Genomic DNA, 15,027 nt, shown 5'->3' with positions numbered 1-15,027 from the left:
AAAGTGTGTTTTCCCTCTCCCATAATCCAGAAACACATCGTTCTGTCAAGAAGGCTGGCATTGAAGTTCAAGAACTTGAGGGTAGGTTTAAATGCATGTAATGCAATTAGAATTATCAAAAATAAACACAGCTCTTGAGGTTTTCAACCCTTTTACATGATCCACAAACGTGAATGCATTATATTGTGGCACAAGAGTCTTAAATCTCCAATTTATTATCATTCTTCTAATCCAAGCTTTCCTTTCAGTGAAGAAACATAGTTTGTGAACTACCAATTGTGCATGTTCTCCTACTTCAAAATATAAGAAAAGTCTGTGATGGCCATCATAGGTACATATACCTCAATCACATTGTCAGATTTTTAATTATTTTATTTGCAGGCCATTATTATGGTTGTTAAACATCAACATATTTACACAAACTTTAAGGGCAGGGATGGGAAAACTAGAGCCCACGGGCCACATTAGGCCTGCCAGGATTTATAATCCGTCCCGCTGAACAAAGATAAAAAAATACTACACATAATATATATATTATATATATACTTCACATATCGCTCAGGATTATAAAGCATACCCTCAAAGACGTACACCAAGCGAATTATCCTTGGGCAAGACACTGAACCTCTAATGCCCCTGATTAGCAGGTTAGGCAGCGTGCGTGTGTGTGTGTAGAACATTGTAAATCCCTTTGGGAGGTTTTCAGTGACTTGAAAAGTGCTATATAAATGACAAGATACTTTATTCATCCCCGCAGGGAAATTCACACTTCCAGCAGCATCCCTGCACTGGAGAACAAAACAATAAAGCAAAAAGAATACAATACACAAATACCCAATGTGACATGTTAATACCCAATGTAGCGTGTTATATAGAGTATCACAGAATACACACTGCAATAAAAAATACGGTAATATGCAATGTGGGGGGTGTGGTTTAATGTGGGCCTTTACTCCGCCGGGTGGAGTTAAAGAGCCTCATGGCATGAGGAAGAAAAGATCTCCTCAGTCTGTCCGTGGTACAAGACTGTGACAGCAGTCTGTCGCTGAAGCTGCTGTTCTGTCTGGAGATAATGCTGTGTAGTGGATGTGATGAACTGTCCATGATTGACCCCAGCTTTTCCATTGCCCGTCTCTCAGCTACTGTTGTCAGGCTGTCCAGCTCTGTGCCCACAACAGAGCTCGCTTTCCTCACCAGTTTATTGAGACGAGAGGCATCCTTCTTCTTGACGCTGGCTCCCCAACACGCTGCTGCATAGAAGAGGGCGCTGGCCACAACAGTCTCATAGAATATTTTCAGGAGCTTTTTGCAGATGTTGAATGACGCCAGCCTTCTGAGGAAGTAAAGTCGGCTTTGACCTTTCCTACATAGAGCTTCTATGTTTGCAGTCCAGTCCAGTTTATTGTCCAGCTGCACACCCAGGTATTTGTAGGTCTGGACAAATTTTACACATTCTCCTTTGTTGGTCACAGGAACCGGGTGAGTTTTAGTTCTCCTGAAGTCCACCACCATCTCCCTGGTCTTGGTGGTGTTCAGGTGCAGGTGGTTTACGTCGCTCCATTTGACAAACTCCTGAATCAATTTCCTGTACTCCTCCTCCTGCCCACTTCTGATACATCCCACGATCGCAGTGTCATCAACAAACTTCTGCACGTGGCAGGAGTGGTACTGAAAGTCCGACGTATACAGGGTGAATAGGAACGGAGAGAGCACGGTCCCCTGCGGAGATCCTGTGCTGCTAACCACAGTGTCCGATGTACAGCCCCCCTGTTTCACATACTGGGGTCTGCCTGTCAGGTACTCCGTAATCCATTCTACAAGGTGTGAGCTAACTCCCATCTCTGTCAGTTTCCTACTATGTAGCAGAGGCTGTATGGTATTGAAGGCACTGGAGAAGTCCAAAAATGTAATCCTCGCAGCCCCCTTAGCCCTATCCAGTTGAGAGAGGGATCGGTGTAGCATGTAGACTATAGCATCCTCCACTCCCACCTTCTCCTGGTAAGCAAATTGCAGAGAGTCCGTGGCATGGCGGACCTGTAGCCTCAGGTGGTGCAGCAGCAACCGCTCCATGGTTTTCATCACATGTGATGTCAGGGCGACCGGCCTGAAGTCGTTGAGTTCCTCTGGTCTTGATTTCTTTGGGACTGGGATGATGCAGGATGTTTTCCACAGCTGAGGGACCCTCCCCTGTTCCAGGCTCAGGTTGAAGATGCGCTGTAGAGGGTCTCCCAGCTCCAACGCACAGGCCTTCAGAAGTTGGGGGATACTCCATCTGGACCAGCTGCCTTGCTGGTTCGCAGCCTCCTCAGCTCTCCACACGCCTGGGCTGCAGTTATCTTGAGTGAGGGGGTGTCCTCCTCCATGCTGGCGTCCAGAGGGGGAGGGACAGCTGCAGTACTCTGGGGTGAGGACGAGTTGGGGTGGTCAAACTTGTTGAAAAAGTTGTTTAACTGGTTGACTCTCCCCACATTTATGTCCACGGCCACACCTATTTCCCCTGTTTTTTGGTGCTGCAGCTGGTAATGGTTTTCATCCCTTTCCAAACCTCCTTCATGCTGTTGTTCTGCAGCTTTTTCTTCAACTTCCTCCTGTACTGCTCCTTCGCTTCCCTGAGCCGGACTCTGAGCTCCCTCTGTACTCGTTTTAGCTCCTTTTGATCACCATCTTTAAAGGTCCTCTTCTTTTGGTTAAGAAGGCACTTGATGTCGCTCGTGATCCAGGGCTTGTTGTTGGCATAGCAGCGTACAGTTTTTACAGGAACAACATTGTCCATACAGAAGTTAATGTAGTCAGTAGTGCAGTTTGCTACCTCCTCAATGTCCCCACTGCTGGACCCTAGCAGGACATCCCAGTCTGTACGTCCAAAGCAGTCTCTCAGAGCCTGCTCTTCCTCAGTAGACCATTTCCTGAATGAGCGTGTGGTTGTTGGTAGTCTCCTCACTTTTGGTTTGTAATGAGGTTTAAGCAGAATGAGGTTATGGTCCCCTTTCCCAAGGGCATTCAGTGGCGTAGCACTGTATGCGTCCTTAACGTTTGCATACAGTAGGTCATGGATGTCAAACTCAATTGCACAAGGGGCCAAAATTCAAAACACACTTAAGGTCGCGGGCCAACAAGGATAAACATTTATTGAACACACTTAAACTTAATGTTTTTGGAACATAAATATGAATAAAAACAGACAAGAATATTAAATTTAAACCTTAAATCACTTATACAGTATTTATTATTTTGCTCTAAATAAAAATAGCTTGTTAAATTATACAAATTAGAACTTAACTTAAACAACTTAACATTGAAATAACATTCAAATTCCTTTGCTCTTATGTCAATGTATATATTAAAAAAAAATTAAATATCCCAAAAGATTTTGCTCTCCTTAATATATCTCCTGTCAAAAGTTCCTGTCTTTCTTGCAATTACTCAAGATCGGTTAAACTCATTTAGACCCTTTTTTTCATACATATTGGTTTCAAAACCAGATGCAATCAGTTATTTTGTAAAAACGTCACAACATTCTGCGAATAGGGAGCCTGATGTGCGCAGACGGAGTAGGGCGAGAGATGGGAGGGAGTGCTTGCACTTTTTGCATAGCTCCATCCCTCCCACTCACCCAATCAAATAACTTTAAGTTCTCTTCCGGTGTTTTGCCGTATTTACAATTTGTTCCGTGGATTCATCAAAAAGTATCTGAACACTGAACACAGATTATATAGTGAGCTTTTATATCAAGGATTCTTTAGCGTTGTACAGCCAAAACGAGGTTTTTTTTATTATTATTATTATTTTTTTTTGTGGCACCTTGACTATAAATCGTAGTGAAAACGTGCCATATATATTCTGAAAAGTACTGCACTGCAATTCAGTTTTGGTTTGGCTTTGCGTGTATCTGAACGGGATTAATGTTTTGAACGAGATGGAGAACTGACCATTAATAACAAAGATGTTAAATAGTCTTGCGGGCTGGATGTGATCACACGGCTGGCCGTATGTGGCCCACGGGCCGGGAGGTTGACACATGTGCAGTAGGTCAATAGTCCTATTTCCCCTGGTTTTGCGGTCCAAATACTGGACGAAAGAGGGCAGTGTTGTATCAAAAACCATTCCTATTAAATGCTATTGTTGAACCTTTTGGAAGATTTGGACTGAAATTGTGAATGCAAGTGATACTACATGTAACATTGAGAAATTTAAGTTGGAAAACACATAAGTAGAAGGTTATTATTCTTACCTGAATTTTATTTCCAATCAAATGCCTGCAGATGATCAGCATAGGCATCTTTGCTGGAAAACAGCTGGGACAATAGCATGAGCCTTACCTGGTCCCAGCTCAAAATGTATTACAATCTAAAAAACTAAATATTAGTATTTTTTATTTTATTTTTCTCAGGATAAGTCTAGGCGTTTCCAAAATTGTCCATGGCAAGACTCCAAAAGGAACAGTGACTTGTGATGTCATTCTGATACATCTTTGCTTTTTATCAGTCTGATGGCCGCCGCTTAATATCATTTTTTACTAGGCATTTTTTTGTATTTGTGATTGTTTCTGGTGTATTTTTTATTTACCAAGACATTTAAGAAAATGACCCGCCAAAAACACTTTTCATTTTGAGTTCTTTGATGATTATTATCAAAGTAAGTGTTCAAAAAGGACTATAATAATATATGATTTTCCTTTAATTCTAAGTCTTTAAAAACTATTTTTATTCATAAACAACATGTGAGATGTGTGTGTAGATGTTTGCATGTTTATTTATTCATGAATTCATATTAGAAGAATACCTTTTTTCCTCATGCATTGCCAAGGTATCGGATTGAGACTCTGTATTGGCATGCAAAAACAATGAAATAGATCAATCACAATTTCTCCTGGCCCTTCTGCCAAATGTTTTAACTCAACGTGGCCTATTATTTTATCCACCCCTGCTTTAGGGCATAGTTATACAGGTGTTAAGCACAGAAAAGGAACATATTCTGTTATTTTTATGATAGTTTTTTGTGTACTGTGCCCACAGTGGGCACTTGGCCACGCTTAGCAGCCCAATACCTGTGATGGAAATTACTTTGACATTGTAACCCGTATTCAAAGTTCTTACCCTTCTTATCTACAAGTTATCAAACAACAACACATAATGTATGAAAATAATTCTTCAAGAACAGTGTTTCTCTACCAGATTGCTGTGGCATACTATTGTGCCATGATAAAAATGTTGTGTTATTATTTGCCTCGATTTGTAGTTTGTTTTTTTTCTTCTGTGCAGAAATTGAGGCTTTTGTCCGGACCAAGGTGACATCAGAGAAAAACATGTCGAAGGCTCCTGCAGTTCAACAGAAACCATACTCGCTTCAACACTTAAAGCCACACGAAGATGAGAAGAAAAAGATTGTTGATAATCCAACTAAACAGCAAGGTCTCCTACCGGTTGTCATAACTATGCTCATGCTCATTCCGCTTCTGCTCGTCATTGCCATTGGGGTCTTCATTTGCTGGAGAAAAAACAGTAAGTAGAAGACTTCCGGTTCTGTTAACCGTATACATCTCGGTTATGAAACAGTTTTGGAATACCGTCAAGGCCTGACTTACAAGCCACTACCTTTTTTCTACATTTCAAACAATGCAGCTATGGTACAGCTTATTATTATTATTTTTTTGTGGTTGACCAATAAAATTAATGAGTATCAATTGACCTAAGGCTTAACCCCGCCCCCTTTACTCACTCAGCCAAACATTCAATATTCTGTGAAGAGCGCTTTGGCAAATGTCACAGTAGAAGACATTTCGCAAGAGGCAATTGATCCTTTTTGGGCACAGAAAAGTCCCCAAAAGGGTCTGAACTATGTGCTGGAGGGTTATATTAATGATTTCATCGTTGAGGAGGTCTATTAAAAAGCTTCAGCTAGTCTAAGTCCAAACTGAATATTTTTCAAGAACACCCCTTTTACCATCTGTAGGTTACCAGGAGTGCCCCTCCGTTAGTTTAGTGCTGCAGTATTTACGTTGGATCTTTTAACATAACATTGCCAACATTTGTTAGCTTAGTTATGTACAGGTAAGTTATAGAAGTTGAGCTCCAAAAGTGTACGTTACTATGAGTAGAGACCTTTGGATCACAGCTAACAATTTCTTATAGAATAGAATAGAATAGAATATACCTTTATTGTCATTGTTACAAATGGGCTAACATATTGTGACAACGAAATTGGGCATGACACTCCAGTTTTACACATTCATAGTGAGGTATGAGCAAGAAGATAAAGGAACAGAGAAGATAATGTTATAAGACAAGGGGGATAAGGCTATAGTTATAATTTACATGGTATTTACACAAGAAATGTCGGCATGTGGGATGTTACATACAGGGTTGTCGTGATAACGTCGGTATCGTAACGGTTGTGCAATATTGCATTTGGTGCAAAGTCATCATAGTGCAAAAATAGTCAGCATGAAACAGGAAATGGTCAGACATTGTGCAATTTGAGCATTAAACGTAGTGCAGTCGACATGTGCAAGAACAAGACATGAGTAACATTATATTCGTATGAGGTAGTGTTGGCACGAGTTTTCAGTTTTTTGTGCGGTGTCTGTTTGAGCAGTGAACAAACATAGTGCAGACAGCATGTACGTGAGTACCATTTTACATACGTGTGAGGTAGTTTTTTGCAACAGTTTTCAGTTTTTTGTGCGGTGTCTGTTTAGGGTGGTAATGGCTGTGGGGAAGAAACTGTCTCTGAGTCTGTTCGTTTTTGCTTTGTGTGACCTGTAGCGCTTGCCGGAAGGCAGCAGGTCGAAGAGATGGTGGCCGGGGTGAGAAAAGTCCTTGATGATGTTTTCTGCTCTGCTGAAATTATGATTACCAAAGTACAAAAAACTAGCACATAATGGGCCTTTCCAAGTAAACAAACTGATGTGATGTACAACGCAGCCAAGCGCTAATGTTAACTGGCATCGGCCTAATGTTAGGGATGTTGTTCTCAAAAACTTTATATTTCTCTCCAGAAAAGTGTTGCCTCAAATACTATGTTGACTTACCTTAGAACAGATGTAAACACCTTTATTAACGTTATCCACGTTGAGTTGGTGCTGTGGTCGACCGCATAACTTTAGACAACTTGTCTTTTTATAGATGTGGCTTCGGAAAGGGTCAAGAATACACCCCATCACTCAGCCTCTCAGGATACCTCGTATCAGATTTTCATGTACCCCATGCACAGTGATAACCATTTTAAAGCTTAAAATGTAAAGAAAAAAACGCAAACTGACATCATGCAATGGATTTCAATGACTGATGTATTGAGTTGGCTATGCGCACTGTGATTGGCTCGTAACGTTTGAAGGCGGGTCTTAGCCATAGGTCAATTGTATGATGAATTCCAACCTACGTTACTGTAATCTTTCACTTATTTACTATCCCTTATTATCATGGAAATTTCTTGAAGAAAAGGCATTTTTGGTGGTATGTTAAAAGCGGTTTTGGCATGCCTTGAAGCGCGACATGTAAAGCCTGTCTTGTAACAAAATCTAAGTTAAACAAGACTTTATAAACAGAGACAAAGAAGAACAATTCTGTTTGGATAATGAAATAAAAGTCAATGAGAGAGAAGCTCGGCCTGACTGTAACATAATGATTGACATTTTCATGCCCGACCTGTCCAGACATTTGGATGAGTTTGGGCTCGTACTCAAGATATTACCTCTAGGCTGAAAACCTAAAAACAAAATCTAATCCAGCTTGTGAAAGTCTTGCTTGCTTCAAACTTATCAGATTTTTTTGCTATTAAATCATAAAAACAATAAATTTCCTTGTGTAGTTCAATCTTTTTATGTTTAATGGTTGTTGGCCTAATCACTTTGGTGAATATTTGACCGATAGCCAAATATAGTTTATGAATTGTGACGTTTCCTAGCGCCCGCTTGCGGGCACTTGGACGCCAATTTGGAATTTGATTGGCTAGACCAACAGCTTTCTTGAACACTGATATGTTTAACTGCCTTCAGAAAACTTTCTAAATGCTTCTTGGTAGATTTCTGAGCCAAGCAACAACTAACTGCTGAAATGTCATTGGTTAATCTGGAAGCAGTGCAACCAGGTTAAGAGCAATGAAAGTAAGCTGACAGACGATTTGTTATTATTTCACAAGTATTGTGGGACAACATATAATTGACATCACGATTGAGATATTTTTTAGGTCAGCATAAAAGGCCTTGCAGACCCTGATGGCCCACCACTGAGTTTTTGTAATCGCTCTAGTAGTATCCATCTTGAATGGTCACATTATACAAAAACACATGACGATAAACAACTTTCAGTGGAGCTGAAAACTGCTTCTGCGCCAGTATACATGCCATTTGCGTTCTGCAACCAAAGGCTTCAATGCTAAATTCACCGCACGGTTGGCGTCAGATTTGCGCCGGGCTTAAGTCTGCGGCTTTAAACCTAATGAACCTCATAGAAAGACAAAATTGAGTTTTGTTCTTAAATTTGAGCATGCCGCTTTTGATCAGGTTTGTAGTCTGGAATTTACGGTATGTTTGTTTGACTTTTTCTTTCAACAAAAGTAAACATAATGAACATCAAGAAAGAAAAAGTTCGGTATAGTTATGTTAAGCCAGCACGTCCTTACCAAGATATTAAAACAGATTAATAAAAAGAACATAATATGGTGGGTAATTTCTTTCAATCACTCGCATATTTATGTCTGCAGACCGGTATGATACAAAGACTGAACCCAGTGGTGTAAGCGGAATTTGGGGAAAAATCAGCGGTAAGTCATTTTTTATCCAAGGTTTCTCTTCAAGAGTTTGTGTTAAAGGGGCCCGACTTTTGAGTGCCATTTAAAGTATATAACTCTAAACATTTTGTGCCATTGTCAGCTTTGTGGTAACAAGAACGTTTTGTGGATGAAATAGGCGAAGCTGTGCCTTGGCAATGTCTCTGGTTAAAGTTGAGTCATGTTTATTTGTATAGCCCTAAATCACATGAAGTCTCAATGGGCTACCTTCAGGTCTACAAAAACCTGGTTCAGGCAGACCTCACCAATGTAGTTTGGGCACCTAGACCAAAGCGGTGGTCGGCCCACTGAGAGCTGTATGGCAATGCAGGCTGCTGTGGGAAGGCCAAAGTTTGATGCCGTGGTTATTGTTGTTGTTGAGTCACTCGTGGCGCCTGAGGATAATCCTCAGTAGCACTAGACTCGCATGTGAGAGGGTCCTTAGTTCACCGATGGAGAATTTCAAGTCAGCGGTGGTAACAGGCCTTCTCGAGTGTGAGGCACCGAAGCCAGAGGTGTTCTGGCGATGCAGTGGTCTCAAATGCCATGTTGACAACTTTGTCAGCACAGCACCAGTTCTGTAGCAACTTGCATGTCAACCGCTCAATAATCGCTCCACATGTTTCATTGGGTAGCTTCTTGTACATCAGTAAACCAAGCAGTTTGAGCCGCTCTGCATCTCTGATCTGTATGGGCAGCCCCTTGAGACTTTTTGTGATTAGGGGCTATACAAATAAACATGACTTGACTTGACCCTGTAAGATGCTCCTCCAACTGGTGCACATTGCTGGAATGTTAACTTGCTGTCTCAGTGTATTGTGCAAAGTGGAGGTGATGTCCATTCCTTGTACTTTTCTTCAGACCAAAATGCCACCATCGAGTGCTGTCCGTGGTAAAGATAACAGGAAAGTTTGATTCAACATCAACCAAACAGAGACAGCAGCAAATATTAATAAAATGGAGCACAGAAACTCAGTTTCATACTCTATGCCGCATTCAGCTACTGGTTTAATGTTTGGCTTAGGATTTTTCAAGTTTTCTGGTTCTTTTTCCTGCGGGCAGCGCTCAGTCACCTAAAACAGCAGAATTGATTCACAACAGATATCCTCTTTTCATGGTACTGGAGAAATTGGAAAATTGACCTTGAAAGTGTTTCAAACTTGCTTGGATTTGACCGTGAAAAATGTGTACAACCCTGCAGGTGCTTTTTCGATTTATTTGAATGACATATTTGTAATGTCTCTTGTCTGGTCAGGTAAAGCGGTAAGCGGCCTCAACTTGGGCAACTTCTTTGCCTCTCATAAAGGTTACAGTCGGCAAGGCTTCGACCAACTTAGCACGGAAGGAAGCGACCAGGAAAGGAACGATGAGAGCAGCGAATCTGAAAATGAAGAGTACAGTGCCCGACCCCAGCCGCCGCCATCATCCTCTTAGATTTCCTTCTGCTTACAAAGTCAGGGTGTTTATCATGTTATTCATAATTGTGTAATAGTTGTTTATATATTTCAGTATAGACTGTACATTGGTTTATTTTGCAGTTGGTAAATTAATTAACTAATCGTATTTTCTGAATTAAAGGCACACCTAAAAACTCCAATATGGCCAGAAATTTAAAAGTGCGCCAAATACCGCTGAATGCACCACGCAAGATTGGAAATGCAGATAGTAATTATAGGTATTCGTTACCATACAAAGTTTTACGGTAATACTGTATTTGAGCAATGCTTGATCGAATCGTTAAACGTCATTGAGCTAAACTGCAAAACATTGTGTGGAATGGGAATCAAACCTGACTAGTGGCGGTAGGAGTGCCAATTCTTTACTACCAGACCACAAGTGGTAAAATTGACATGCGTCAAGGCATTAAACCAGGGGTCGAGAACCTCTTCGACCCAAGGAGGCATAACAGCAGAATATTTAGAAGGGAGTTAGCAGAGTTGCTGTCCTTTACCCTGCTTTAACGTTATTCTTCCTGCTTCATTGGCTATGCTCCCGATTGCTTAGCCAATCAGAAGGCGCAGGATTGGTAGTGGTTGAAACCATATGGATAAAAGAGAGGGGGAGAGGTGCTCGGCTGCATCCGAGACTGAATAACCGGCCCATAGAATAAACAAAAATGCCGATACCGGTATCCGTCAAATTCCCAAATACTGGTGCCGATAATCGGCCTGCCTGATAATTGGTCTGGTAAGAGCTTGTGTTGCGTCAAAAGAAAATGTTTAAAAATGAATTTCTTAGAACGTAGTTACCGTATTTATTCGTGCATAATGCACACCCTTAATTTTTGAGGAAAAATTTGTATAAGATATTTTCACTTTTTCCCAGCTGTTAAGTGACAAATGTTGAATTACATGCCCCATGATTTAAATTGTTTATTAAGGACGTAAACTATAAAAACTATTATATAAAATGTATAATGTTATTGATTTAATGTCCTTCAAAGTCTAATTTACACAGATTGTCTAATGAGCTTCCATATAAAGGCTTCCTTAGCAACGTACAGTCAAAATGGGGTCTGTTGGTAAGAATTGTTTCCCTTGTTGTGCTTTTTTTGCGGAAAGGATATTTTTGTCATTTAGGAAGACTTTGTTTTCTTCATTCCCTAACATCCGTCTCTGGTACCGTGAATAAAAATAGTGTGATAAAGTGAAATCTTATGCTTTTTCAAACGAACAAGTGGTTAGGATTCAGTACTCTCACCGCTGTGAGCCTGGTTTGAGTCCCGTTGCATCCAATGTTATGCAATATTTTTCGACTGATCAATCATTGCACAAATACAGTAATATACTAACGTGAAACGTTGTGTATTACGCTCACGCAAAAAATGTGCGTTATTCACAGAATAAAAATATTATGAAATCTGTTATCTGCACTAAGTGTATTTGTTTAATTTATGAGAGGTTACCGTATGTAGTAGCAATTCATTGTAACTATGCATTTCCAATTGTATGTGTCGTATTTTCTGACGTATAAAGCGCACTTTGGTATTTCAGGAAAATGGGATTTTTTTCAAGTTCCTCTTATTGTCCAAAATTACGGTAATTGAAACTTTTGTGCTTTTGTTAAAGGGATATTGTGTATTATTTACTGCCTCCTAGTGGTAAAAATATTTTAAAACAATAAAGATTTGAATATTAATAAAAAATACATACATTTTCATTTTAAATACTCATAAGTCGAGAAATATGTATTATACATAACGTGAGGCTCATCTACAGGGAGCTGACATATTTGTTCATCATCTTGCTGCTACGGGTGCTGTAAAACTTAAAGACCGTGGAAAAAAAAAAGAAGTAAAATGGTGTGGTAGGTCACTCTTAGTCTCATAGGTTTGAAACCTCGTGTTTTTTAGCACTTGTTTTTGGTTGCGCTACACAATACAGTGACATCTAGTGGTCAAATAATACACACTGTCCCTTTAGGGTGTTTTAAATTTTAAACGTTTTCGCATTAAATATTTTCACACGTCTGCATTAAACTACCATGAGCATAAACAAATAGCGATGCTAAAAATGATCATAGTAGGGGAAGAAATTACTGTTATTGGTTAGATATTTATTTTGTTTTGGTCAAATGCTTTTTGTTTAAAACGATTTTTTTTTAAGATTTTGCAAATATGTAGTAACATAAGACACTAGAACTTGTTAACTGTTTTAAAATAAAAATTTCATATTTTATTTTAATGTGCATTTGGGGAGGATTTTCATTATTTTTAGTAGCAAAGTGCATTCTTCCCAGAGGTGGCAAATCCATGTCCGGTACATGAGCTACACTCAAAGGGGCATTGTGATTAGTTAGTGCCTTCTAGTGGTAAGAATAAAACATGAACTATGGTATGAATGAGCATTTTTTTAAAAGCTCATAGGTCCTTAAAATTCCTTTTATTTGACATAAGGTAAGATCTTGCTTGTATGAGTAACCCCAAAAACCTTGTAAAAAGATGAGGAGTTATGGTGCATTTTGGTCTCCGTAGTTTCTATTCTTCGTAGCGCTTTGTAGCACTTGTTTTCAGTTGCCCAAAAGATACAGCAACATCTAGTGGTCAAATAATACACATTGTCCCTTTAAGCCACAGGTACTTCTACTCAAGTGCTTGTCTACCTGTTGGTAAATTAGCAACACCGATGGCGAAGGCAAATTGTTAGCGAAGTTTTTAGTTACGGAACCTGGATTTGCCACTTCCGATTCGTCCTTACACAACGTTTAAAACAATATCATTTATTTATGGACCATTTATTATTTAGTTCCGTTTATTATGTGATTTATGTGCCTTTTCATAATTTGCCTTTTGTCACATCTGTCATAACAAAATGTATCACAGGAGAGGGACCGCTGCTGCTGCTATGGCTTGTACTCTTGTACAAATTTTTCTCCCTTCACCGTCAGCAAAAACTAAACATTTTTTGTTTTTTTTCAAGAATGTAAATGAACTGGACTTTGGTGAAATTCCACGATTATGTCACTTTACTCAAAAATACTCCGTCCAATTTTCCTTCACTCGGTTCAAGAGACCCAAAGTACATATTCTGTCATGTTTTTGGCGGTGGACCGAAATGGAGGGAAGCTGGCATACTCAACCAAGGATGGTATTTATTACAAAAACCAGGAACAACGCACAAAACAAGCAAGGTCTTAAAACAAAAATGAAACTTGACATCGTAACAGAAGATAGAATAAAATTGGCATGGTAATGGCAAGGACTCAGCAGTCCCTCGACCGCTCCTGTTAACCTGCCCAGGCAGTGAAGGAGAAAGTCCCTGTCCTTGCGGCAAAGAAAGCCCCCGACTGCTTCCAGTCCTGTTTCAGAGGGTACGGACAAGGACCGTCGGTTTCCACCGTCCCATTCCAGTTGAAAAGAACCCGTTTGCTGCAGCCTCCATTCTGGCTTCCCTGCATTTGGGTCCAACTCCACAAACGTAACACATTCTGTATTTGCTTGTAAAATTGGCAAGGGAAAAGTACTGTAGTAAACTGATTAAAATAAGTTATGCTAGTTGGATATATTGTTACTTTAGAACATTGTTTTTCAACCAGTGTAACGAGTTTTTTTATTTCCTCCATGACATTACAGTCTATCTATTTGATTTGTCATTTGAATGATTAACGTATTATAAGCATGCCATAGAAATATATTGTCGCTGTCACGTCAACTGATACTGTATTTATTGTGACACTGGTTTTGCTGCAAAGGTACTATTTTAGTAACAATGGTATTTGTGTAATAAAGTGTTTGCAAATCAACCTGGTGTTATTTGAGTTATCCTTGGATTTGTGTTAGTGATTGTTTTTCAGGAAAGCAATCATGCATTTTGTGCTCACCCACATGAGTGGAACTCCAAACATTTTTGGAGGAAAATACAGGGGAGAAGGGCATTAATGTATATTTCAGATGATGGGCGTGTTACTAAAAAAAAACAGTAACTAGTTATAAATTACTTCAATATAAAATTAATTCCATTAGAACAATTAATTCGTATATACCTGGTTTTAAAATTGTTCTTACCAAGAGACATTTTGATATCCTGTATGAAAGTAGATATCACAATGTTGTCTTGTATCCAATTTGCCGTGGCTAATGTCTTCTCAGATGTCGATTTTGGAACCGTACCACAGTTCTGCACTATAATTCCTGTGTCTCTCTGTAAGTTTCCTCTCTATCTCCCCCCTCTATGTCACTCGCCCTTACCTTATTTGTTCACTCGCTTCCTGGTCTATTTTTGTCCTTATTTCCTTCCAATGACGGATCATCCTCATCACTATACAAACACTTTGCTCCCTTGGCTCTGTGCTAGTCTGTTGGCTTCCTTGTCTCTTCCCAAGCACTGTTGTCTCAGCCTTGTTATTCCAGTGTGCTGAACTCTTACCTGCACCTCCGGATCACAAGTTCTGCCTGAGGAACTCATGGACTGTCTCGCATATGCTTTTAAGGCTGTTGTGATTGTACCGGCTTCTGAATTGTAGTCAGTACAGTACATTGAGAACTGTTTTAAGAATGTTAATTTGCGCTTCTGTAAATGTCAATTTAGTTCGTATTGACTGGTGCACTAGTTAAGATTGACAGCTGTGGACACAACCAGTGTCTTAATTGCAGCACAATTGTTACTTTTCTATACTAAACATTTCCCAGCTGATTTTTAATTTGTAAAAAATAGACATTTTTCTGACTGTTTAAAGCCCCAATGTGTAATATTTGACCAGTAGATGGCCCTGTGTTGTCTGGTATGAGGGAGGCCCAGTAATACACGGCACAGCATGGCG

The 15,027-nt window shown here is 39.8% G+C and overlaps 1 protein-coding gene across 5 annotated transcripts in view; it reads left to right on the top strand.

Annotated features, from left to right (window-relative positions):
• Nucleotides 1-14,010, top strand: part of pam (peptidylglycine alpha-amidating monooxygenase) — a 46,192-nt gene extending 32,182 nt beyond the window's left edge. For all 5 annotated transcript variants that reach the window (XM_088355597.1, XM_088355593.1, XM_088355595.1 and 2 more), the window contains 4 exons: nucleotides 31-81; nucleotides 5,262-5,501; nucleotides 8,704-8,763; nucleotides 10,025-14,010. In XM_088355597.1, coding sequence (XP_088211723.1) covers nucleotides 31-81; nucleotides 5,262-5,501; nucleotides 8,704-8,763; nucleotides 10,025-10,203 — 530 coding nt within the window. In that variant the 3' untranslated portion in view covers nucleotides 10,204-14,010. The remainder of the gene's footprint in view (nucleotides 1-30; nucleotides 82-5,261; nucleotides 5,502-8,703; nucleotides 8,764-10,024) is intronic.
• The last annotated feature ends 1,017 nt before the right edge of the window (nucleotides 14,011-15,027 follow it).

The sequence above is a fragment of the Urocampus carinirostris genome, chromosome 16 (genome assembly GCF_059441175.1).
Source record: "Urocampus carinirostris isolate Australia breed hairy pipefish chromosome 16, RoL_Ucar_1.0, whole genome shotgun sequence".
Lineage (NCBI taxonomy): Eukaryota > Metazoa > Chordata > Actinopteri > Syngnathiformes > Syngnathidae > Urocampus > Urocampus carinirostris.
Note: the sequence above shows the minus strand (reverse complement) of the source record. Positions and strands in the feature narration are given on the sequence as shown.